The sequence below is a fragment of the Microtus ochrogaster genome, chromosome 8 (genome assembly GCF_000317375.1).
Source record: "Microtus ochrogaster isolate Prairie Vole_2 chromosome 8, MicOch1.0, whole genome shotgun sequence".
NCBI classification, from domain to species: domain Eukaryota; kingdom Metazoa; phylum Chordata; class Mammalia; order Rodentia; family Cricetidae; genus Microtus; species Microtus ochrogaster.
Genome location: NC_022015.1, coordinates 18,387,413 through 18,414,145, shown reverse-complemented (window position 1 = coordinate 18,414,145; position 26,733 = coordinate 18,387,413). Strand labels below are relative to the sequence as shown.

The 26,733-nt window shown below is 47.2% G+C and overlaps 2 protein-coding genes across 3 annotated transcripts in view; one reads left to right on the top strand and one right to left on the bottom strand.

The window, feature by feature from the left end:
* Positions 1–6,816, bottom strand: part of Kiaa0556 (KIAA0556 ortholog) — a 169,332-nt gene extending 162,516 nt beyond the window's left edge. Inside the window, exon 1 of one of the 2 annotated variants that reach the window (XM_026781483.1) lies at positions 6,751–6,816. Coding sequence is in view for 1 of the 2 variants with exons in the window: in XM_005351193.3 (XP_005351250.2) it covers positions 6,751–6,757 (7 nt within the window). In the remaining variant the exon portion in view is untranslated. The remainder of the gene's footprint in view (positions 1–6,750) is intronic. The other variant, XM_005351193.3, reaches the window with a different exon arrangement.
* Positions 6,817–6,991: 175 nt separating this feature from the next.
* Gtf3c1 (general transcription factor IIIC subunit 1) overlaps positions 6,992–26,733 on the top strand; it is a 68,051-nt gene continuing 48,309 nt past the window's right edge. Inside the window, exons 1-6 of the mRNA XM_005351191.2 lie at positions 6,992–7,260; positions 10,190–10,399; positions 18,193–18,369; positions 18,625–18,768; positions 20,617–20,713; positions 24,155–24,278. Coding sequence (XP_005351248.1) covers positions 7,040–7,260; positions 10,190–10,399; positions 18,193–18,369; positions 18,625–18,768; positions 20,617–20,713; positions 24,155–24,278 — 973 coding nt within the window. The 5' untranslated portion in view covers positions 6,992–7,039. The remainder of the gene's footprint in view (positions 7,261–10,189; positions 10,400–18,192; positions 18,370–18,624; positions 18,769–20,616; positions 20,714–24,154; positions 24,279–26,733) is intronic.

The window sequence follows — 26,733 nt, the reverse complement described above, 5'->3', positions numbered from 1 at the left end:
AAAAAAAAAAAAATCATCCTCACTACAGAGTAAATTCAAGGTCAGCCTATGCTATATGAGGAACTATTGAGAGAGAGAGACAGAGACAGAGAGAGAGAGACAGAGAGAGACAGAGACAGAGAGAGAGAGAGAGAGAGATAATAAATCCATATAATGAATCCCCATACTCCTCACTGCAATCATTTATTTTGCCATCTCTAGATCCTGCTGCACAAACACACTGATATGTTGAGTCACTACCTAAATGCCACAGAAACAAGCAGAGCACATGTGCCAAGTTCCTGGAAGCTAAAGTGCTATAAAGGGTGGAGTGGTTGCTGGATAGAAGAGAAAAGGCACCTGGAGGTATGCAGAAGAAAAGAAAAGAAGACACAGAACATAGGCACATATTTATTTTGCCAGCTGAAGACCAATCTTCTGGCTATTTCATGCTTGGTTTAAGAAGTAAAGAAACAGAAACATCCCTAGGAGCCTGGTATGGACCACGCAAGGTCTGAACTCCTGTCCTGCTGACCAGCAGTGTGCTCCCAGCAAAGCCTCAGGGGTTCCCGCTGCCTGTTCTGCAGTTTGGGATCATCTAGACAAGCCAGGCAAAATTTCAGCTTGACATTATTAATCTTTGAGAAAGTTTGCTAAGCAAACGGTCGGTATCAACAGGGGAAACGTTGAATATTTGCTTCCAGGGCAGCAAAGACAAATGAACCAACTTTAAAATCCTGTCTAATGGCACTGATGTGGTGAGCCTTTCTCTAATTATCATGTTCCCCAAAGACCGAGTACAATCATTTTTTTCTTTAACCATCTCACTGGAGAAAATTAGACTTTAATATAAAGGCGAACATTTTCATAGGTGGAGGATGCTTGTATGATCAATTACCTTCATGAGCATAAAAATTAGCAACCGCAATTTTCTTTGTGTGTGTGTGTGGGGGGGGGGTTCTTTATGTAGCTTTGGAGCCTGTCCTGGAACTCACTCTGTAGACCAGACTCACCTCGCACTCACAGAGACCCACCTGCCTCTGCCTCCCAAATGCTGGGATTAAAGACCTGCATCACCACAGCACAGCATGCAAAATTCTTCTAAACAAAGAGTACACTTCTGTGTTAGAGACTCTTGTTAGATCAGGGTTCAAGGCTGACCTTGATCTAGTTAACTTGATCTAGTTGCAGGTCAGACTGTGCTACAAGAGACCTAGTCTTGGGGAGAGAAGAAGAAAGGGAAACAGGAATAGAGAATGCCTCTTCTTTATAGCAGCAGCTTGCAAGAAGTCTGTCCATCTGCTGGCACCAATACCATCAGCTATCACTATGAATACTTTCTTCTGTTTTCCTTATTGAGACGGGGGTTCTATGGACATAAGCTGCTCCTGAACTCACAATCTTCTTAGCTCAGCCTCCCAAATGCTGGGATTATAGTATGCACCACCACCACAGCTGGCCTAGAAATATTTCACAGTCATTTCCATCTCATGGACAGGAAAGCAGGCTCAGAGAAGGCACAGCTGAGATGACAATCCAGGGCTACTTAGACCAAATTTGGAGCATCACACAAAATACAACACAGAGATGGAATAGCCTCAGTCAAACCAACAGGCCAGAGAAAAGCAGGCACAGCAAACTGCAGCTTGAGGAGACTTGCTAGACATTTAAACTATGAGTTTAGGAAGCAAATGTTTTTCCAATAAGATCACTGGTTACTTAGTTTACTAAAATCACAATTCACTTACAAGCCGGGCGGTGGTGGCGCACGCCTTTAATCCCAGTACTCGGGAGGCAGAGGCAGGCGGATCTCTGTGAGTTCGAGGCCAGCCTGGTCTACAAGAGCTAGTTCCAGGACAGGAACCAAAACTACAGAGAAACCCTGTAGTTTGTCTCGAAACATCCAAAAAAAAAAATTCACTTACAGTGTGCTGTTCATGTTCAACCACAGATCAGACACATGTCTGTAACGATTAGGTGTAAAAGTACCAGGCATAGTAGCACACACCTTTAATCCCAGCACCCATCATGAGCATAAAAAATAGGAGGGAGGGGGCTGGAGAGATGGCTCAGAGGTTAAGAGCACTGATTGCTCTTCCAGAGGTCCTGAGTTCAATTCCCAGCAACCACATGGTGGCTCACAACCATCTATAAGGAGATCTGGTGCCCTCTTCTGGCATACAAACATACATGGAAGGAATGTTATATACATAATAAATAAATAAATCTTTAAAAAAAATAGGAGGGAGAGAAAGGCACGATCTCTTTCTCTGTTTGGTTTTGAATTTTTTTTCCGAGATAACGTTTCTCTGTGTAACAGCTCTAGCAGTCCTGGAACTAGCTCAGTAGACCCAAGTGCGGGGGATTAAAGTTGTTCGCCACCACCACTGCCTAGCTAAGGCAAGATCTCTTGTAGGCCAGGCTGGCCTCAAACTCACAGAGATCCGCCTGCCTCTGCCTTCCAAGTGCTGGGATTAAAGGCGTGTGCCACTGCCGCCTGGCTGATCTATGTTTGAAAGCAATCTCGTCTACATAGTGAGTGTCTCAAAAATCAAAAGAAAAGTAGTGTATAAATCAAAGTTTAAAAAATTAGGATGGAGGGACCAGTGAGATGGCTCAGCTGGTTAAGGCACCTGCCACCAAGTCTACTGACTTGAGTTAGATCCTGATCTACACGGTGGCCTCCACAAGCATGCTAGGACACACAAGCCCTCACACATTTAAACTAATTAAAATTTAGAATGGAAAATAGGATTTCCTGAAGGTTAAAACTAAATCTTATGGTAAATACCTTCCTAGAGTATACAGCCTAGCTCAAAAAGCAGCCTAGCTCAAAAAGCGTAGATTCCTCTGTGGCTAGAATCATGTTCTAGGAGTGCAGAGGTGCTGACAGAGCAGAAATGACCAAGTCACTTCTCAGAATGCCTTGCAACAATGTGTCTCCAAGTGTATCCACAGATCCTGGGCAACAGAGGGGCCTGCTAAGGCAAAGCGATTTCCACTGTAATCCTACAACTTCCCCTGGGTTGCGTTCTGAATGAGGCAAAACACAAATGGGCAAAAATGCTTCTAGCCTTAGAATAGACAGCTGTTGTATTCTTTACCAGCCGGGTAAAACAGTAACTCTAAGCCTCGGTCCATAGGTATCATTTTAATATTCCAGGTGAAGAAATGGGAAGTATGCATGCAATAATTCTGCTACAAGTTAAGAACAGTAGTTCTTCCCAGAAACACTGGAGATGATGGGGGCTGCCAGATGAGCTAACAGTGTCTTGTATAGAATATCATTTATAATATGAACTTGTACGAACAAGACACTAATTATGGCTCTTCAGATTTGGGGACCTGGCAGATATTTTCTCGGACACAAATGAAGTGAGCCTGTCACCAAGGAAACAACTGACAATATTTGTTGTCAGTGATAAAATCAGGTTTTCAAGGGAAAGCAAATAATTTAGTCAATTTTTACCTTATGAGTAGTGATTGGTATTTTGTTTACATGTATATCTGTGTGAGGGTCAAATCTCCTGGAACTGGAGTTACAGTTATAAGCTGCCTTGTATGTGCTGGGAATTGAACCTGAGTCTTCTGGAAGAGCAACCAATGTTCTTAACCGCTAAGCCATCTCTCCAGCCCGGAACACCATGTTCAGCTCTTAATTTTTTTGATACTGGGTAATTTCTAATGTCACCATTTTGGAGGATTTGCATGTTACTTAGTCAGCTATTTCCAAATGACCAACAGCTGAAGCTATAAAATTGGATATAGAGAAAATAGCCCACAGATCAAAGGGCAAGACAGACCAGTGGAATTTTACTATATGAGTCCCAAGTTCACAAACCACATTGTAATTGACCTTTTAGAAACTGTCACTTGCTAAGTTTTGATGTAGTGCCAAAGTGTCCACAGTTATCTGAAAAGGTAAAGATATTCATTTCCTCATCCACTTATGGGCATGTGAGGTGATCTGTTCATATTCATTAGCAATTCAGTAACATAAATATTGGTAGAAGTTAGGATTCTAAAGCAGAAGTAAGCGTTTAGTCGCCTCCTTTTGGCTCTCTGAGACAAAGTCTCACTATATAGGTCAAATTAGCATTGAAGTCATGATCTTGACTCAGCCTCCCAAGTGCTGGGATAACAGACAGGCAACCCCCATTGCATCTGGTTTAGCTGTTTTCTATTAAGCTGGACAGGGAAATTTGAGAAAATATAAAACAAGCCATGTATAGTTTCTTATGCCTGTAATTTTCAAGATACAGAAGCAGGAAGTTCAAAAGTTCAAGGCTTGCTTTGGCTACAGACTCCTAGGCTAGCCTGTGCAACTTACTAAGACTCTTTTAAAGGGATGGGAGAGCCACTTCTCAGCCATGGGGAAGTTGCCTAGCAGAAGTGAGGTCAGAGTTTAATCCCTACTCCAAAAAAAGTGAAAGACAAGAAAGAGAGAAAGTTAAATGGATGTTGGCAATTGCATGTAATCCCAGTACTCAGGGGCTGAGGCAAGAGGACCAGGAGCCCAGGCTCCACCTTGTCCACATAGAAAGTTGGAAACTAGCTTGAGCTACATAAGACCCTGTCTCAAAACCAAGAAAAACAAGAGAGACAAAGAGAGGGGCAGAGGAAATGTAAAGCAATACAATTCTTTTGCTGTTTGGGGAAAAAAAACAAAGTTGAGGAGTAAAAGTCTATTGTTTTTTTGTTTTGAGACAGCGTCTCACTATGTAGCTTTGGCTGACCTGGAGCTCACTTTGTGGACCAGGCCACCCTGGAACTCAGTGATCTCCTGAGTACTGGGAGAAAGGTACATACCACCACTTCGGGTTTGATATAAATTCTAAGTGAACTGATGTTTTGAAATTTTGTATATATATGGCAACATCACAGATGTAATACATGCAAGCAAGGTCTTCTTGTTTTGCTGAGCCAGGGGTTTCTCTATGTGTAGCCCAGCCTGTCTATCCTAGAATCACTCTGTAGACCAGGCTGGCCTTGAACTCAGAGTGCTGGGATTAAAGGAGTAAGGGCGTGAACTACCACTTCCTGGCACAAGCAAAGATCTTTTAAAGGAAGGGCTTCAAGGTGTTCAAACCCTAAAAGATTTAAGAACTATTATCCAACAGCAGCACTACATAGACCTTCCCTCAGAGCAAACTGGTAAAAACACACTTTTTTTGTTTGTTTGTTTGTTTTTCGGGACAGGGTTTCTCTGTGTAATGGTCCTGGCTGACCTGGAACTAACTTTTTTCTCTTTCTTTCTTTTTTTATTTTGTTTTGTTTTTCGAGACAGGGTTTCTCTGTGAAATACTCCCAGCTGTCCTGAAACTCACTCTGTAGACCAGGCTGGCCTCGAATTTACAGAGGTCTGCCTGCCTCTGCCTCCCAAGTGCTGGAATTAAAGGCCTGCGCCACTACCACCAGGTTGGAACTAACTTTGTAGATCTGGCTGACCTTATACTAAGAGATGTACCTGTCTGTGACACCCAAGTACTGGGATTAAAGGTGTGTAACAACACTGCCCAGCTAAAACACATTTTTTAAAAAATTATTTATTTTTGTTTCATGTGCACTAGTATTTTACTTGCATGCATATCTGTGCAAAGGTGTCAGATCACCTGAGACTGGAGCAACAGTTATGAGCTGCCATGTTGGTGCTGGGAATTGAACCTGGGTCCTCTGGAAGAACAGCCAGTGCTTTTAAACTCCGAGCTATCTCTCCAGCCCCCTAAAACACATTTTTTATAGTGCCTCACGTACAAAGGGCAAAGTCATCTTTTAGGCACATATAATACATCTAATAGTAGCACATCTTTCCATGCTGCATCCATTGACTATCAAAGAAACGCAAATTCCCCAGAAGAGGCAGTAATGCACTGTGAAACAGCATTTTAGTATAGACCATTCCAGTCTCCCTAGATTATCAGTGTTCCCTTCTGGAAAGCTGAATATCACAATAGCTATTCCCAGGTGGCTTGTGAGCACTCATACTGATTCTAACCAGTCTGTCTCTGGCCTTAAAGCTGACTGGCCGACATAGTTTGAGACTTGCTCCTGAAGACATCTGACTAGATCTGAGCAGCCGCTTCTGTACAGATCGGAAACAGGTTTTCTGTCACAGCCCACCAAAGTGGCCCCTGTAGCCGTGTGCACTGGCAAGCCCCGGAACAAAAGGCTTCTAAAAACCTCTTCCAATTTCAAACTTCAACAAGTCTACTTCAGACACAGTCTTCCTCATGTTGCTTATTAGCCGCTTGGCTTCGAGCAGGCACGTTGCCTGCCCTCCTGGCCTCAGTTCCCTTGTCTGCAAAACGAATAACTACCCCCAAAAGAACGCTGTGAAACGTGCGTCCGTGTCGGTAATTACAAAGGCTCTTGCTCCGAATAGTAAGTACTCAGTTAACATAAGCTACCAACAACACCAAAGCACATAAAGTATTCCCAACCGTTTCTCTCCACTCCTGATGCCAGTAGCTGACAAACATACTCCCAGGAGGCACGCTTACCTCAAACCAATTACCACTTTTCCATTGCCCATCCCGGGACCATCCCCCCGCGATCCCCCTCAAGCCTCCCCAGCACCAATCTCTTCCCAGTCTCCACTCCCTTGGTCTGAGCGGGCTGCTACAGGATCACTCCCCAGTCACGGTTCCCATCCCGCACCACCAGACACCATCTTGGGCCGGGGGCCCTGCGGCTTGGCATTTCGCCCCGAGACGCCTCCGAGGGATGAGGGGACAGCCGCCCGACCTCCCGGCGGGGCCCACGGACACTAACCGTCCATCCCTAGAGGCGGCGGTTCCGGGAGCCCAAACCGGAAGCAGCCCTGACAGTGTTTGCAGTTCCCCTGGTTACTACGAGGTTCCGGACCAATGGAGAACTAGCTCCGTCATTGAGCCCGCCCCCCTCGTATCGTGACGTCACTACGGAGCGCTGGGACTTCCCCTCTGCTCTCAGCGTCTGGTCCACCTTCCCCAGCCCGCCGATCGCTGTGCGCAGGCGCTCTGGGCCCGGACCTCGGCGGTGAGGTGCGCAGGCGCCCCGGGTGCTGCTAACTGAAGCGGCCATGGACGCACTCGAGTCGTTGTTGGACGAGGTGGCCCTGGAGGGGCTCGACGGCCTATGTCTGCCCGCGCTGTGGAGTCGCCTGGAGTCCCGCTCGCCTCCCTTCCCGCTGCCGCTGGAACCCTACACGCAAGAGTTTCTGTGGCGGGCCCTAGCCACGCACCCGGGCATCAGTTTTTACGAAGAGCCGCGAGAGCGACCCGATCTGCAGCTCCAAGACCGGTCAGCCACCATGGTGGGGTGGGGGCTGAGAGCCCTGAGGGGATTGGGTGCAGCGGTGCGGTGCAGAGCGCCTGCCCGGGACCGTGGGGCATGGGGGAGGGGCGAGGGGGCGGGCTAACCTGGCCTCCCTGCGCCCTGGCAGGCCCAAGAGTGAGGAGCTGGGGGAGGGGGTATCCACTGAGATGAACCGTTTCCCAGTGTGTTGCGGGAGTCAGAGAGTTCCTTTAAGTTGGACGGTAGAACGGGAACAAGAAAGTGGCTAAAGAGTGCACCCAGGTGAGGTCCTTCAGGGACCTTTAGGGAGCGTTTGTTCTGAAAACTAAGGCCTCTGGAAGTCCGCACAGCACCATACATAGCAGTGAACGAATAGCTGAGGTGTGTTGGGCTCGCCACATAAGTGGATCCTGGTCCCAGACCCATCTCTAGAAGCGACAGAGCTCAGATCAGTACAGTGACCTGTGAGCAAGACACTTGTTTTTTTTCATTTTACAGAGGAGAAAACTGACCCCAGAGATGTTAAGGGCTGTGCACAGAATTCAGGGACTGCTAAGTGCACTTTTACCTTCTGTTTATGCGTCCTTCTCCAGGAATAGAATCCCACCCCCTTGCATGTTCTACCACTGAGAACACCTTTAGGCTCAACCCACCCCTCTTCAATTTTACGCCAAGGAGTGGCTGACTGTATAGTCCCATCTGGCGTCATACCCTCTTGCCTGTGCACCCTAGTACTTGGAGTACAGGCCTGCGCCACTGTGCCTAGCAAGTCAGAACTCTTAAGCTATATTATGCAGGTCAGAGGAGGTTCCCAGAGGTAATAAGGAGCCAGCAAGACTTAAAATTTAGATTTAGGTGGCCACTTGGCAAAGAGTGCTCCGAGCAGGCAGCACCAAGTAGGATAGCCTAACAGAAGGCCGCATATACCTGGAAGCGGAGAATAGTTGCAACTTGCGTATGCTTATTGCATATGCTATTGCTGAAGATATCCTGAAGAGAAAATGAGGCTCCAAGGGGTTAAGTGGTGAGGGTTATCAACTAGTAAAAAGGTTTACAAAACTTGAATCCAGGAAATCTGGGTCCAGGATCCACTCTGCCCTTAACCGAATTTGACTGAGAGAGACCCTATAATTACTTAACCCACTTGACGAAGCTGTCCTTTCACCATAGAGACAATGAGAAGGCACTGAGTGGGAGAAAGACGAGCGGCAGGGTGAAACTGAGAGACCCCGTCATAAGCTCTCAGGGACCAGTTTGTCATGGTGGGGATGGGAATAAAGAGAACATGGGATCAGTACACAGCAGGTAGCCTGGTATAGTGGCATACGCCTGTAATCCCAGCAGAATTCAGGCAGGGAGATCTGAATTCAAGACCAAGTCTAGCTGCATGGTGAGAACCCATGTAAAAAAACAATTAAACAGACGTGTTAGAAAGACAGTCCAGGTATTTGGTGACTGGTAACGTGGGGTGTGGAAAGACAAAAGGAGGTCCACATACTCGGTGTCTGCTCCTGACACTTGAATGGACACTAACCCCCTTCACTGAGCGGGGGGCACAGAACAGAGAGTCTGAGCGAGGCGCTAACTGTACTGAGTCTCCTTTGAGTCTAAGAGGAGGTCCTGTTTAGTAAACAGAATCGGTGGGTAAAGCAGCCAGAGGGAGGGACTAGGCTAGACCTTTGTGAGTCATTCCATGCTCTTGGTAATTAAGAGATCATCCTTAGGAGTCTGTTGTGATTGGACACCTCCCTAAGCTACACCTACATTTCGAGGCTGGATGAGGACGCAGTGCCTTCAACTAGGATTAAAGTGTGGGTGGGGGAGAAAACAGGGCACAGTATTCCCTGGAAGACTTGAAAATTGAGAGTTAGTTAAATAGGACAGAGTTCACAGAAAGGACAAGGTGTTGTTTTGTTTGGCTTTTTAAGTTTAAAAGTGCACATGTGGCACCTCCGCTGTGCTGGAGAAGGATCCTAGCCAGGCTTCAAAGGCAAGCAATACCTTACCTTAGTTCACCAGCTTCAGAAGTGCAACTGAAAGATGCCTGCTGATAAGAGGCGGCAGAGAGGGTGTGCTAGGCTCCCGGGACTGGATGGGAGGCAGGGAAGCAGGCTTGTGTGGAATTGGAGCAACTGTCAAGACATGCAAATGGGCCGGGCGATGGTGGCGCACGCCTTTAATCCCAGCACTCGGGAGGCAGAGGCAGGCGGATCTCTATGAGTTCGAGACCAGCCTAGTCTACAGAGCTAGTGCCAGGACAGGCTCCAAAGCCACAGAGAAACCCTGTCTCGAAAAACCAAAAAAAAAAAAAAAAAAAAAAAGACATGCAAATGGATAAGGAAACCAGAGAGATGACTAAAGAGAAAGCTGTCAGAGGACAAACCTTGGTGGGCAGTCTAAACACCAGGAACCAGATCTGAAGGGAAGGCAAAGGCTCTGGCCAAGAAGGTGGATCAGGTCTCCGATTCTGGGTGGGTTGGGATCCTAGAAAGATCTTGTTCTCTGCGGTAGAGAGATAAGAACCCTGGCTAGAGGTGTAGCTCAGCTAGGTTGACCTTTAGAACCGTATAAAGCAGGTAGGTTGGGATGGAAGGTGAAGCAGGAGGACCAGGACTTCAAGGTCATTCTTGGCTGTCTTTCCTTGAGACCCTGACTCAAAATGAAAGAAAGAAAAGGCCTGCTTGTCAAGATTAACGGCAGGCCAAGCATGGTGGTGCCTGCTTGTAATCCTAGCCCTCAGGAAGCTGAGGCAGAAGGATCAAAAATTCAAGGCCACTCCAGGCTGCACAGTAGTATTGTCTTAAAAACTGAGAGATGATGCTACTATGTGTCTCATCTCTTCCCACTGGTCTCTGCAGGGAGTTGGCAGAAGATGCCAGGTGCACGTTATCTCTGAAACTGAGTTGGAGCTTTATGTATGTGTTTTCCTCCCTAGATATGAAGAAATTGACTTGGAAACTGGAATTCTGGAGTCCAGGAGGGACCCAGTCACTTTGGAGGATGTCTACCCCATTCACATGATCTTAGAGAATAAGGATGGCATCCAGGGCTCCTGCCGATACTTTAAAGAGAGGAAAGACATTACCAGTAACATCAGGACCAAGTGTCTGCAGCCTCGTTGTACGATGGTGGAAGCCTTCAGCAGGTAATTGGCTCACATTCCTCAGCAGTCTCTGAAATCAGATGTAGCATCTGGTGTCTCTCCTTGGTGTTTGCCAGAATTCCCTAGCCTCGGCCTTCATCCACCCCTGAGACCTGCCTTCTGAGTTCAGTGGTCCTGACTTCTATCCTTTGTGTCCAGAGACCTAGAACAGTTGGAGCTGGTGGTAGCCAGTGCGCCTAGCACTTTTTGCTCTTGTCCTAACTCTGCACTGAACGCCCCACCTTCCCTTTGTGAGTTCCCAGTCCCTATCCTGTTCTTCCACAGCTGTCCAGTCCAGACCACGGGCCACCTGCTTCCTATCTTCCTGGTCAAGGAGAAACTGCCCTTATGAGCTCTGGGATCTTGCACACCACCCTCCCCTCGTTATATGAGGCCATAAGGTTACAGTGTCCAAAGCTGTGATCTGGACACAGCTTTCTCCTTCCCCTCTCCCATAAGCCCAGCCCTCCCACTTTGCTTACATTGTGGGGCTTTTTCCTGAGCACACCGACAGGCTTGCCCACCTGATAACTACCTCTTTTCCTGACCCCATGGTGTTTGTTTTAGAGTAAGCTTCTTGGAAGAGACCCAGGGTTCTCTGGGTCTTCCCCTCCCTCTCACTGTCTGCTCCCTACAGATCTGACACTATCACTCCTTAGGTCCTAACCAGCAAGTCCTTATCCCCTGAGGTGGACCACTGACAGTTCTAGAAGCTTTGGCCCCCAGGCTCCCTGCATTCTGTTGTTTCCCCACTGAATCTTCAGCTTTTGGTGGATCCCCTGCTCCTCCTACCCTGTCAGGTATTGGCTGCTCCACGTCTCACGTAGTGATAGTGTTTCAGTAAGTAGCCCCTCGTGCTCTGTGGTTGTTTCCTTCACAGTTGTGCGTCCCTTGCTTGTCTCTGTCCTGGTCAGAGGCGTGCTCTCGAGCCAGGCTGTCTCTTCCTAGGCCCCTTCTGTCTGTGACATCTACACTCAGTTGTCTGTCCTGTCCTTCTGCCTTACCTTTCTAAATTTGTCTCCAGTAATCAGGAAGTCTCCCCACATTGGTTCAGTCTCTCCTCCACCTTTTATACCTGTGGGAAGTTTTTCGTAGGATGAAATTGTGGTAGATGGTCTTCCCCTTGCTCGGGGCCAGGGTTTGGAACTGACCACATCATCCACAGATTTGTTTGCCCAGATTGAGGTTGTATTTATTTTAGAGATTACTTATCTCTAATGTCTAGAAACATGGATTTCCGGGAGCCCACAAGGTTTAGCCATATGAAAGTCTGATTTTTATAAGGTAGCATAGGCCACAGTCCCCTTCAGATAAGCTGGGTACCAGCCACTCACTTGCCACACCAGTAGTCATGTTCTTATTTGCTACCTGTTCTGTTTACTCTGGCCCAGAGGCCCTTGTGACCTTGTCCCCCGCTCTCACCTAGCCACCCTCAAGGTGCTGATTTCCCTGTGCTTCACGTGGAAACTGCCAGCCCCGCCCCCTTGTTTCTGAAAAGGAAGGGGTGTGCTGCCCTCAGACCAGCACCCCATCCCAGCTTCAGCTGCACCTCTCACCAAGTGTCTTATTGCCCAGGCACCACCAGATTACTCTGGTCTAGTGAGGAAAGAGTGACACAGTGAACAGTTGAGTGCATTTGGGTCTCCAGAATGTGACCATGTGTGGGAAGGTCACATTTAGAGCTAGCAAAACCATTCAATTGGACCAAAGTCACTTTAGGTTTTGATTGGCAGCATTCTTCCCTACCAGGAGACCATTAGCTCGACAAGGGCAGAGCCTTTTCACTGTGCCCAACACTGACCCTCTCAGGTCTTACGTGTGCTTGGCACGTTTGTACTTGTCAATGCAGTGCGGGCTGTTGGGTTTGAAGTTGTGCCATCCTGTTGGAGTTTCCAGCCATTCTGACCTTGTGAACTTTCCTTAGCTGTCTAGTTGCTGGCGTGTACCACACTCCAGCCATGCCACCCCTGGCCTTCCATAGCAAGCCTGCCCTGTCACTGGGCAGGGTCTTCTGCCCTTCTCTCTCCCCCCCTCCCTGCTGGCTCCAGAGGGTTCTGAGACTTTGATGTACTGCTGACTGCACAGATGCCTTTCAGAAGCTCTAGAGTGAGCCTCTGGTGTGGCCATTCAGTTTCTGGCTTTTCCCTATGAGCTCTTTTAAGGTAGGTTGTTTTGTTTTGTTTAATCTTGGTATCAGACACCAAAGTGGTGTCACAATCCACAGATGTGTAGTAGCAAGAATACTGGGACCATCAGCCGGGCAGTTCTTTTTCTTTTTTTTTTTTTTTAGTTTTTTCCGAGACAGGGTTTCTCTGTAGCTTTGGAGCCTGTCCTGGCACTAGCTCTTGTAGACCAAGCTGGCCTCGAACTCACAGAGATCCACCTGCCTCTGCTCCCGAGTGCTGGGATTAAAGGCGTGCACGACCACCGCCCGGGCTGGGCAGTTCTTTTTCGAGACAGGATTTCTTTTGTAGTTTTGGAGCCTGTCCTGGAACTAGCTCTTGTAGATCAGGCTGGCCTTGAACTCACAGAGATCCACCTGCCTCTGGGATTAAAGGTGTGTGCCACCACCGCCCACTGGGCAGTTCTTAATGCAGACGAGATCTAACACATCCAGGTGGTATGACAGTCAGTCCTTAACACAGCTGTTGGCCTGATGATAATGTGGGTGGAAATTGAACAAGATTGAATAAGCAGCAAGTCTGTTTTTCAGTTTCCAGTCTTTTACCCAGCTGGCCTCTTGTAGTTTGTCTTAATGAGCCTGTTTTGAGGGAAAAAAAAATGGCTTGCATCTTAGTCTTTAAGCACGGACTGTATAGACTCAGATGTTACAAAGACAACCTCTTTTTTTGTTGTTGACGTGGAGAAGTGAAATCATCTGGCAGCTGCAGGAGCATGGAAAACTGTGTGGCTGAGCAGAGCACTTGGGCTGCTGAGACCTCAAGGACCAGCTGTTAGTAAACAGCAGAACAGAAAAGAGCCAGAGTGGCTCTCGAGGAAAGGCATGATGGGTAGCTGTGCTTTCTGTAAACCTGGGAGAGGGCAGTCCTCCAGCTCAGCCACTTGGAGCCAAGCTGTGAGTGAGGCTGGGTCTCCCTGGAGCTGGGCCAGAGGGCAAGTGGAGCAGCTCAGTCTGCAGTGTTATCAAGGCTGCAGTGATGTCTAGCCATAGTGTGGTGATACAGGGTGCATCAGGTGCTTTTTCACTGCTGTGACAGGACCTGGTGGAAAACAACTTAGGAAGGATTTATTTTGTCATGGTTGAGGAGGGTGCCGTTAGTTCCTCATGTTCAGGGAGGCATGGCAGGATCATGAAGCTGTGCACATCTTGACAGATCATGAAACAGATGGATGCCGGTGCTCAGCTGGCTTTCTTCTTGTTTCCCTTTTGTTCAGGACACTAGCCTGGGGATGGCGCAGCCCACATTGTTCATGGCAAGTCTCCCCCTTCGGCTAATCCCCTAGAAAAGTACTCGCGGGTATACTCAGGTGCTTCAGAAGTGTACTGGGGACTAATTAACCCTGTCAAATTGATACTTGAAACTAAAAACTAAACATCACACACTGTGGATCCAGAGACTCCAGCATGAAACATGGAGGAGGACAGAAGGGGGCATCAGACCCTCTGGAGTTACAGGTTGGGTCTGGGAACTCAAAACATAGGTCTTCTGTGAGAGCAGAAAGAGCTTTTAACCATTGAGCTGTTTTCTCCAGCCCCCACAGTACTCTACCTGGGACGTCTTAAAGAGCCTTGCTCTTAGAAAGTCTTTGGATCTCCTTGGGACATTATTGTTTATAACACATCCAGCAATGGGAAGTTCTAATGGTTTTCAGTAGCAGAGTCAAAACTCAGATCCCTGCTTCATTGTCCACATGGTGATCTCAACCCTGAGGCTTTATTAGTGTTGCTTACAAGGTAGTTCATTTACAGCCTTACTCCGCACACATTGTTTTAAGAGTTGAGTGTTGGGGACTGAAGAGATGGCTCAGCAGTCCTCAGGCTCTTCCAGAGGTACTGAGTCAAATTCCAAGCACTTATATGGTGGCTCACAACCAGCTAAAACTGTAGTCCTGGGGCTGGAGAGATGGCTCAGTGGTTAAGAGCATTGCCTGCTCTTTCAAAGGTCCAGAGTTCAATTCCCAGCAACCACATGGTGGCTCACAACCATGTGTAATGATGTATGGTGCCCTCTTCTGGCCAGCAGGCATACAAGCAGACAGAATACTGTATACATAATAAATAAATATTTAAAAAACAAAACTATAGTCCTATGGGATTGATGCCCTCTTTTGGTGTGCAAATGTACATGCAGACAAAATATCATATACATAAATTAAGTAAATCTTTTTTTAAAAAAAAATTAAGAGTCCCAGGTATTCTACTTAATTTCTCTGTTGTTGGGAGAAATACCATATGTAGCATGAATAATAAAAACCCAGAGACAGATATTGGGGTTCAATCTGAAGATCAGAAAAGCAAAAGCAGCCAGGCATTGGTTGCGCACGCCTTTAATCCCAGCACTTGGGAGGCAGAGGTAGGCCGATCTCTGTGAGTTCAAGGCAAGCCTCAAAGAGCTTATTCCAGGACAGGCTCTAAAAAAAGCTTTAGAGAAATGCTATCTCAAAAACCAAAAAAGAAAAAGAAAAAAAAAGAAAAGAAAAGCAAAAGCAGCCAAGCCACTAGAGAGCTCTTACCTCTTTGAAATCTTCAGACTGAAAGAGAGTGAGTTACTGTGCCCTCTCCGCTTGTATTCCTCTCTAGTACTGGGATTAGAGGTGTGCCATGGTTGCCTGGCCTCTATGACTGACTAGTGTGGCTGCTTTGCACTAACCTTCAGGCAAGCTTTATTTATTAAAACACAAATAAAATACCACTGTAACCATGGTCTTTGGGAAGAAACTTAGGGAGAAAGGATTTATTTGGCTTGCATGTCCAATCACAGTCTATCATTCATGTAAACCAAGATAAACCTGGAGGCAGGAACTAAGGCAGAAACCATGGAAGAATACTGCAAGGCTTGCTCTCAATGGTTTGCTCAGTTTGCTTTCTTTTGAGTATTTTGCCTGTATGTGTGTGCACTGCATATGTGGTTGGTGCCTACAGAGGTCAGAAGAAGGCAGATCAGATCCCCTGGAACTTGAGTTTCAGATGGTTGTGAGCCCCTGCATGGTTGTTGAGAACCAATCCTAGGTCTTTTGCAAATCAATTTGCTTTCTTATATAACCAGAACTGCCTGGCCAGGGCTGCTCAGAGTAGTCTGAGTCCTATGGTATCTTTATTAATCAAGATGATGTCCCATAGACATACCCACAGGCTAGTCTAATGATAAGAACAAGGCAATTCCTCGGTTGAGGTCTCTCTTTCCAGATGACCCCCTTTCGATTTAATGCGTAACTATATCACTATAACCATGATCATTCCTTTCAAAAGCCCTAACATCCTGTAAAAACTCCAGTGATTCAACACCTGAGGCAGGTGGAAGAGCTGTCCCTGAGTTTATAAGAGCGGGAGACCTGGTCCTGCTCCTCGTCGCCTGCCACACTCAGCAGAGTGGCCCCTGCACCTCAGTAGAGCTGGTCCTGAAGGTGAATATGGGAGAACCAACCAGAGGATGTGGAAGCAGCCAGCTGGCCCTGCCCCTTGCTCATGCTGCAAAGGGTGAACTAGACAGGGCAGTGCTGGAGAGCTCACCCTGGTGATGAAGATGGGAGAAAGCTGATGGACTGACCAACCCTGTAACTACCCAGGCCCAGAACCACGGTTATGTGTTGGCCCACCCCATCATCCACCCCGTCTGTGATCCACTGGAACACGGAGGCGGGGTCAGTCATGTGGACCCAGGGCTACAGAATCTCTACAGCACAGGGCAGCGACAGTATGTCCTGGAAGAGTCCCAGTGAGGGCCCAGTGTTGATGGTGTAGTAGAGACTAGGGACCTTGAACCAGACCAGTGATTTTTTGCGATGAATGCCTGCATGTAAAAATGTATGGATTAAGGTTTTCTGTGTTGCTCACTATCACACTGCAGCTTCCATGATAAGATTTCCCTTTCTCCCTTTTTATTTCCTCTTTTCGTTTAAATTTTATTTTGTTCTGGGATGGGGAAGAGAGAGATGGGTGTGTTCAGGAGACATGATCTGAATGATACAAAGAATAAATAAAAAGGAAGTTAAAAATTTTAGTAATTAGCAATCTAAGCTCTCTTTTAAAAATTCAAAGTCTTGCCGGGCGTTGGTGGCGCACGCCTTTAATCCCAGCACTTGGGAGGCAGAGGCAGGCGGATCTCTGTGAGTTCGAGGCCAGCCTGGTCTACAAGAGCTAGTTCCAGGACAGGAACCAAAAGCTACAGAGAAACCCTGTCTCAAAAACCAAAAAAAAAAAAAAAAAAAAAAATTCAAAGTCTTTAACTGTGATTCTGTAGCATCCAAAATAGTTACATTCTTTCTTATTTCAAAAGGGAAGAACTAAGGCATAGTTACAAGCACATCAAAGCAAAATACAAAGCTCCTGTCTGCTGCTCATCATCTGGTCTCCAAGGTCTAGGACTACTGTCTGCAGCACATCTAACTTAGAGATCCAGACCAGCCACACTCCACACCTACCTTTGTCCTTTGTGGTTGTCCCACAGTCTCAGTGTCTTCAGTATGGAGGGGTATCCATTGTAGTTAGACTGTCCCTTCACCAGTGGTCTTCCTTTCAGAGATTCACACCATGTCATGTAGTGACAACTTATGACTGTGACCTCTGGGTCCTGGGCTCTGCTGTGCAGCTGAGGCTACAATTTTAGTAGTGACCTCTGATCTTGTCACAGCGCAGAGTCACACTGCTCTCCACCCATCATGCCTTCAAAACCAGTGCATTGTGGTTCAGCTTCCAGCTTGGGATGCAGCCTTGGTCCCCTCTGAACCACTTCTGTGTATTTGCTCTGAAGAAAACTCCCCTTTGCTTGAGTGATGTTTCTCTTTTACTTATAAAGCACAGCTGATTTCTTAGTCTCAGTTAGCCAGCATCTGTTGTCCCAGTAAATCAAACATTTGACTTCCATGGATTCCTAATCCAAAATATCACAGGAATGGCTCCGGTAGTCTTTGCTTCCCTCTGAATTTCACAGGCCGGGCTTCTGTGTCTGAAGTGCTGTTAGCATTGTCTTCCAGGTTCCACAATAGCCCATTAAACTCAATATTCAGTGGCTTTTCTGCCCAAAGGCCCAAATCCTCCACTTTCCGCCCTCAAAATGTCCCGGGATATAGAAGCCATGTGATCGGGCCCGTCACAGCAGCGCTCTGTTTGGGTACCACTTTGTCCTAGTTTGCTCCTGCTGCTGTGTTCACAGGAGGTGAGCACACTGCCTCCAATGACAGAACTAAATAAAGGAGACAGTGTTACAGAGGCTGCTGCCAAGAGTACTGAGTACCCTGAGGAATCTGGCCATGGTTGGGGTGGGGTTAGCATTTTCATTTTCTGGAAGGCCTAAGGAGTTGATAGCTGAACTGTGTTATTAGCAATGAGATCAGGAATTATCTAAAGGTCCATGAGAACCACAGCTAGGCAGTTACTTTGGGGCTGTGTCAAGAAGGCGGCTTCTGGGGAAAGCAGGCAGACTCTTGAGTCAGGGCGCTGTGATGGTGAGATTGTGAATGTATCTTGGCAGCCGATCTGTCCAGCCCACAGCAGCTCTGACTCTGAAGGTGTGAGGCAAACCTGGGGTACTGTGAACGTCTCAGAGGAAGCAGAAATGACAGAAGGCCCTACTTTCTTGTGCTTTGGTTTCCTTACATGTGATTGCAACTTGCAGGTGGGGTAAGAAGCTCATCATCGTGGCCTCCCAGGACATGCGATACAGGGCCTTGATAGGCCTGGAGGGGGATCCTGACCTGAAGCTTCCTGATTTCTCCTACTGCATTTTGGAGCGGTTAGGCCGGTCCAGGTGGCAAGGGGAGCTTCAGAGAGACCTCCACACCACGGCTTTCAAGTAAGAGCCAAGCTAGTGCCTCTGCTTTAAATACAAGGCCTGTGTATGTAGCCCAAATGCAAGGGCCTGCTGTCATGTCTTCTCCAAGGCATGGCTTTTTGTTCCAAGCCATTGCCTCTTGTGACATTTTTAGGCTAGCAGGCTAGATAGTGTGTGTGTGTGGGGGGGGGGGGAGTATTTATGTGCATGTGAGAAACTACATTGTGAGGGTAAAGCTACCATAAAACAAACTGGATGACACACTCCCTTCTGCAGAGTTGACGCTGGGAAGCTTCATTATCACAGGAAGATCCTCAACAAGAATGGGCTGATTACAATGCAGTCACATGTGATCCGATTGCCTACTGGAGCCCAGCAACACTCCATCCTCCTGCTCCTGAACCGCTTTCATGTGGACAGGTGTGGTTTGTAGAAAACAAAATATTTGGTTGTATGTTGTAACTACTTGTGTTGTGTTTTTAAGGTTCTTAAAAACCAAAAAAAAAAAAAAAATCGAAAGCTAAACTTTCCAGAAAGATATTTTATGTTTGTTTCTGATGAAAGTATGTCTTGCTCATTTAGAAAACCTGACTGAGGGTTTCTGAATACAGAAAGAAAGGGGAAAAATGCAATCCAACAATAGCACTATTAATTAACATTTTGTTGAAGCGTGTGGAAGAAAATATTTGAAGTTTGATTGGATGCAGTGGAAAAGTTGCTGAATTATGTTGATCTCAGATTGAATGTGTTTTCAGTCATACATCCTAATAAACATTGAGGTTCATCCAGATGGTCACAATGTGGGAAGGTGCCATTTTAGCTGTGTAATACAGTCCCGCTGGAGAGCAAGCATATTTCCTTCTAAGGACTGGGGAGTCTGGGAGTGAACAAGTGTTTTCTTTTTGCGTGAGTAATTACCCTGGAAAAGAGTGTGGAAGCAAGAATTGTGCCATTTGCCTAGTCCACCATGACCATCTCTGTAGGAGGAACAGAAGCCAGGGTGGGTAATAGACAAGCAGGTACAGGATCTAGAAAAGCAGCCCTGAGTTGTATACACTTCAAAAACTCAGGTTTGGTCACCAAACTCCATGGTGGAGATAGGCAGTACCAAAGGCTACTAGCCAATTGTCAGAGTCTCCGCCCTTTGCTCCCTTTAGCCAGGTGCACCCTCAAACAGACTGGTAAGTAAGCATTCGGGATTAAGTGTGACTTTAATTTTTAATGCCCGTCGCAGTGCCTATGACTTGCCTCAGGTGCAGACTGTTGACTAGGTGTCCAGTAAAAGCCGTTGGTACTCTTGTCAGACATCTTGTGATGCTGAGTGCCCTTCACACCTGTACATCAAAATGTCACAAGTCCTAATTCATCTTCCATCCCAGCACCTGGGAGGCTGAGGCATGGAGATCCTGAATTTGAGGTCAGCTTGGGATACAGAGTGAGACTGTCTCAAAAAACAAAATAGCAACAAAGCCCACTCAAGCAAGTAGTTTACCAGCAACCTCTGATGATAGCAGAAGGGTTGCACAGGGTAGCAGCTGGGGGCTAGGGAAAGCGCTCAGGGTAAGTCAGTGTCTTCGTTTTAGTTTGGACAGAGTCCCTGTGCCTCTGACCTGTTATTTCCCCTTGTGTAAAGTGGTCATGACATTGCTTCCCGTGTGCCAGAGCCAAGTGCAGTGCCCATGTCCTGTTCTTTTCCCTCACCAAGGATGCTGTGCATGTGCTTTCTCTTACCCTCAAACAAGGAGTCAAGCCAAGCTGCCCATGGCTAGCTGAACTGGTAGAATGATTCCGCTTTATTCTCCTCCCTCCCTTCCCCAGACATAGGCTCCAAGAGCATCCGCTTCCTTGGATGCTGTTACCTTGGAAACATTTATCATGACACATCAACTTCATATTACAGGGGAGGTGGGCAGGGGTCAGTCACACCAGGGGAGCCAGAAGTAGAAACAGGAGAGGGCTTGATGGAGTGAAGGGAGTGCAACATAAATGCAAAGATGCTTCTAGCCTTGGGCCTAGATTTTGGAGAAACCTTCATCATGAAATAACCCCCACTCCTCTTCAAGTGGCACATGAGGCAGAACTTGAGAGGCCCCCATAACCTTTAAAGTGCTATTCAAAGGTAAGGAGGTTTAGAGAATCATTGGACTGATGTTTCTGCCCTGGAATCTAGTCTGTACACTGTCACTATAGCTTTGGGCATGAGCTGTCGTCTCTAAAGGTCAGCTGGTCTTGAGTGACCAGCAGGTGACTGGCTGGTATCTCTTTCAGGAGGAGCAAGTATGACATCCTCATGGAGAAGCTGTCCATGATGCTGAGCACACGAAGCAACCAGATTGAAACTCTGGGCAAGCTGAGGGAGGAACTGGTAAGCCCTTGAGGTGGGCCTGCAAGCTGCATACCACCTGGGGAGCTTTGAAAGGGGGTGCACTGAAGACTTGCTGCCCTCCCAGAGCCCTTCAAATGGCCTTTTCCTTTCTTTTTTATTTTTTGCAGTGCTGGGAATCGAACATTTAAACTTGCTAAGCATTTTACCAGGGCTACATTCCCAACCCTGGCCTTTTCCTTTCTTTTGCACAGTGAGAAAATGTTGCTTTTCTTTGAAATTCTTACCCTTGACTGACTTCATTTCCTCTGGGGTTTGCTCTCAGACCCACCATCAGAGTTCATGTGGGATGGTAAATTTTGACATTTAGATTTTCTTTCATCGTGAAACTTGTAATTTTACTCCCAGTGGTTTTATGCTAAAGTAACAAGAAAAAAGCAATTACTGACCTTCTGTGTCTTAAGCTCAGGGGTAGCAGCTGTGAAGGGGTTAGTATGAGAGGGGACTCAGTGGCATTGCTGCCTGACGGCCAAGGGATGGTTCTAAGTGGAACTTAGCCAAGAGCCAGTATTAGGCATTAGAAGAGACTGCCTGGAGGCTAAACCACAGGGCTGGAAGCTGCACATCAGAATGTGCAGTAATTAGTCCCCAAAGGGGGACTCAGTGGTCTCTCTGATCACATACATGAGGACAGTAGACAGGAGTCTCCCTGTGCTCTGCTAGACTGGGATTTCATAGTTTACCGGGAGAAGGCCTCTTCCCATCATGGTATCAAGTGCATTCCCTTCTCCTCAGAGGGGCCTCAAAGTGGCCTGGCTTCCTTGTTTGTTCACCTTGAGATTTCAGATAGAAATTTTAGTTTGAAAGCTCAGGCAAGCCTTGCCCCGTAGGTTCTCATGATGGCAACCATCTGCAACTACCAGCTCCATCAAGTTCCTCTACTCCCTGTTACCTCCCATATATTGAGAGAACCAATGCCTTTGCTATCCCTGATGCCCTGTAGTTTGGGATCAGAGCGTAATTTCTCTGTCTCAGTTGATCAAAAAATGGGAAATCAAGGGAAGGTTGAACAAAAAACCTTTCAGGAGACTTAAATAGAAGTGAGGAAAATTGTTACAGGCTGAAGAAAGCCAGTGTTTGCTCTGATGTTCCCTGATCCTGTGTATTCACTAGGGACTGGGACACTGCTGTACTCCTCCCTCAGGACAGGAAGCGGGCTAATCTTGCTCCAGTCAGCACTGTGGCCTCACCGCTCCGGAACATGGTTATCTCTGAGCACGTGGTTCAGCGAGTGTTTTTAGTCAGAGCTGGGTCAAACTCCACAGTTGTGGAAGTAGGTGATGATGGCAGGTGGTACTGTCATAGGACCGTGTAATTGGGGGGGAGGGGGGACCCTAGTAGGTGAAAGCAAAGTGGGAGGTGTGGCCCTAGACAGCTGGGGCTGCTTCACAGAGCAGTTCACAGTGGGGCAAGACTTTCCCCAGCAGAGATGGGGCTTTCAGAGGCCAGCAATGATTGCATAGTGGTGGCTGGAGGTGAGGGAAGATGACGGAGTTCTTGAGAGCCTGGCTTAGACTGGAGTCGGGAAGCTCCAACCTCAGGAAATTTCTGTGTCAGTGGCTGCATGGAGAAGCCCAGGAAGAAGGAAACGGGGAGCATAAGGCTCTGAGAGAAGGAGGCCTGGATCCTGGCCATCAGGCTAAGTGACACAGTGGTGAGCGGTAGCCTAGTTAGGATGTAAGAAAACTGATACAAAGTTTGAAGGTGCAACTTAGACTTTTGGTTTGAATGGCCAGCACTCAGGCAGACTGGGATGTGACAGCAGCTGCTGGTGAGAAGGTGAGGTCGTGGGCTCGTGCTGGGCTGCTGTGTGTTCTGTGCTAAGGGCAGTGTAGGAAAAAGGAACAGTGGGGGAGGAGCGGCACTCTGTGAACCTGAGCCTGAGATTTATTGAACACGAAGGCTTTCTGTGTTCTCTGGAGATGTCCAGTCTGCCCCTGGCAGTAGAGTCCAAGGAGAGCCAACTAAATTGGCCTGTAGCTGAGGTGGGTGCTGCCCTTGGCAGGGCTCCTGCTGATCTTTCTGCTGGGCAGAATGTGCAGGTCCCCTGAAGGCAGGACCACATTATCTTCCCTCATTCTGGATGGTCCAGAGCTCAACACCATGTTCTTGGCTTGTGTTTTGATGGATGAATTTCCAAAGGCTCTTCGTCACTGAGAGGCTCAGCTAGATTAATGACAGGCACCATGTACAAGCCAGCGCGTTTGAAGGAGCCAGACGGGATTCATCTGGATATCTTGGGTAACCATATGTTGTATAGCCCAATGGTGAAAGTGCTGGTTCCTTTGAGTTGGCTGCAGATGTGTGCCAGGCCCATAGGTGTTTGCTGTCTACTCCAGTGAATGAAGCAGTCCCTAAGACTCAGAGCAGGCCTGAGTCATGAGCACCTTCTCAACCAGTTCATACCTTGCTTGTCCAGGGGTTATACAGCCAGGTGGCACCAAGGGCCAGGAGTAGATTGGCTGGAGGCAGGACATTTTACCCAGTATGGATTTTTTAAAACTGGTTGTCAGCCATTAGAGAAATGTGGCACATATGTAACAGACAGCAGACAGCAGCTGACTTTCAGCTGTGCTGTGTAAGGGTCTGCCAGGAAGTGTAAACCTATGGCACCTTGGGGACCACGTGCTCTGATGACTCCAGGGGTGTTTGGTTACCTCTCCCTGGCTGGTGCCTGAGAGACTGTCAAATGACAACTTGCTGGAGCTGGTTCTCCCAGTTACCATGTGGGTCCTGGGAATGGAACTCAAGTCCTTGGTCTTGCTAGCAAGTACTTCGCCCACTGGACCATCTCTTTGGCTCCTTAGATAACTTTAAATTTTTGTTTTCTTTTTGCTCCACTGCCTTGGAGAAGGCTGTCTTTTTATTAATAATTCATGCACATGCCACGCGGTGGCGTGTGCTTTTAATCCCAGCACTAGGGAGGCAGAGGCAGGTGGATCTCTGTGAGTTTGAGGCCAGCCTGGTCTACAAGAGCTAGTTCCAGGAAGGTTCCAAAGCTACAATGAAACTCTGTCTCAAAAAAAAAAAAAAAAAAAACAAAAAGAAAGAAAAGAAAAGAGAGAGAGAGAGAGAGAAGAAAAATTCATATGCACACTTAGATTAAAAAGATACAGTAATGAAAGTGTCTGGTGGGAATCCTCCTCTTAGTGCTGCCCCCAATTGTCTCACCTCCTCCCTGTCTACCTGTCCAGGGTCTCTTATGTACATCTCTTTCCCCTCTTGTATCCACAGCAGGGTGGTTTCTGTGCTGCTCCAGAGTTTGTTGGGTTCCCTGAATGCAGCTTGGCAGTATCGTTAGTACCTGCAGTTGTTCTTCATTTACTGTCCCTTGGTAACTCCCATCCCGAACACTGGTGTTTCCTCGATGCTGGGATTCTCAAGTGTCTTGCTTAACAGTGCCCATGGGCTTGTGTTTTGCAGGGGCTGTGTGAAAGGACATTCAAGCGTCTGTACCAGTACATGTTAAATGCTGGGCTAGCCAAGGTGGTGTCCCTTCCCTTGCAGGAGATTCACCCTGAGTGTGGTCCCTGTAAGACCAAGAAAGGTAAGAACAGAGCCTGTTTCCACCTGGGTTTCCCTGCTGTTCTCTACTCTGATGACCTTCTGCCTCTGAGTATGAAGGTTACACTACTTATTCAGTCCTTTAGTACTCAGTGCTCTCATCTATGACCTGAGACATGTTCACTGAACCATAGCAGCCCTGCATTCTAGCAGACTCCTCTATAAAGGCATCTTCCTTCAGTCTTTCTCCTACACCAGGCCCTTCCTCGTTCTTTCATTCTTTTTTTTTTTTTTTTTTTTTTTTGATACTGGGGGCTAAACCTCTGAACCCAGAGTGTTGTGCATGCTGGGAGCAAAGGCTCTACCACTGAGCTGTTTACCCAGCCCTATTTTGAAGCACAATCATGTCAGATAACATGAGGACATGTTCAAGGTATGAACAGGACAACATGTACTCACACATAAATGACGAGGGTCAGTCACTTGGTGTGGCCTCTTGGTGTAATCAAGAGATAGTCAGCACAACTGGGGCTCTCAGCTATCTAAAACTTCAGATCAGAGGTTCTGATACCTTCTGGCCTCAGAGCACACACATGGTACATAGACACATGTAGGTGAAACACTCATGCACATAGTTTATAAAAAGAAACTTTCACAAGCACAAGCAGGCTATAAAACCTTAGCAACCAAAAGGCCTTTATTTTTCCCTATTTTTTACTCTTGCCCCATGCTATTTATTTCTTATTTAGCCAAATCTTTGTAAAATCTGAAGGTTGGAGCTTTCAGCAAGATAGGACATTTAGAAGATAAATGTTTTTCTCTGTATTCCGCCCAAGTGCCTCCAAAGCGATGGTAGAGACATTGCAGGAGTAAACCGAGAAGAACAAGGAGCAGGGCAGCAGGCATGCAGGGACTCTTGCAACACTTGCTGCTCAAAACTGCTGGAGGTGTAGTAGCAGGCAGAACAGACTGGGAAAACTTAAGTTCCTATCAAGGGTGGCAACTAGAAGCTGACACCTCTCAACTGGAAATAAGCTAGGAAATCAGAGATTCCAGGTGCTTTTGAGAGGATAAATATGGACGGGACTGAAACTGGGCAGGCTGACAGTCTGTGGGAGAAGCATTACACCTCACTTTTCTTTTATGTCCCATTTGTTAGGAGCCTGGAGGGTTTCTAGATGTGTGGGCATGAGAACAGGTCTGTGGCAGTGGAGAATGTATGCTTATCAAGAGGTGTGATTCCCAGCAGTTGCTAGTTCGTCTCCTTTGATAACATTCTTTCATAGTTTCCTAGACTTTCTCCACTTCCACAGTCACATGCTGCAGGTGAGACCAAAGGGAAGGAATATGAGTTGGGAATGCCTTGTCTGTGCTCATTAAGCCTCCAGCCACAGCCTCTGAAACAGCAGAGGGACTGGAGATAGGACATGGGCTTGTGTGTGCTAGGTAAGCCCTATATATACCCCTGAGCTTTGCTCCAACCTTCTAGTACCTTGTTCTAAAAGGGAACATAATCTCTTAGAACTGTCCAGTCTCTAGAACACTGACAGCTAGACTTAGAACCCTAGGCCTGGGACTGGAGCCTGTTCTGAAGAAAGTGACCAGTTCAAGAACAGAGTCCTCTACATACTGAATGCCGGAGTTTTCTAGCTAAGGAAAACAGCTCATCACATTTCCAACACACTGACAGCTCACTCTTCCCTGGTTACCAGATGATGCTGCTTTCCCCTTCCTACCGCCTTCTGAAACACTGGTCTCCAGGCAGCAGCCTGAAGTGACCACATTGTTGAGGAAAATAAAGTCTAATAGAATCCAAGGACACAGAAATCATTGGAAAGTAGAATAAAGCTGGGCAGTGGTGGTGCACACCTTTAATCCCAGCACTCAAAAAGCAGAGGCAGGTGGATCTCTGTGGGTACGAGACCAGCTTGGTCTATAGAGCTAGTTCCAGGACACAGAGAAACCCTGTCTCCACCCCTCCCCCCAGAAAAGGAGGAAAAAAGAAAAAAAAGTAGAATAAAATTTAATCCTCAGAAAGGAACGGGTGCTGTGTTCATGAAAGCAGAGCAGAGGCTGTGAAGAAGAGAGAAGGAAGGAAAGGGTTGTCAGCAGTTAAGTGGAACAAGAGAGAGTGAGAGAAAAGTGCAGAGAAAGACCTCAGAGACTTGAAGTGGAATGCCAAGTTGAAGCTAAAGTTGGGGAGGAGTGTGTGGCTAGAGCCCTATGTCTCCTGAAATTGGGTGTTGCTGTGCTGCTGGTACCCATTTCCTCTTAGTAGGCCCCACATCTTAATTGAACCACTCTGTAGCAGCACAGGCTGCCAGCCAGGTCCTTAACAATGGGCCTTTGGGGACACTTTCCAAACCACAGCACAGAGAACAGAAGAACACAGAGAAACATACAGAGGGTTGGGGAAGGGGAAAGTCAAAAATAGATTGAGATCCGAAGGATATAGGCTTCTAGATGAAAATGAACCGTCATGTTTCTAGCATAGTGAA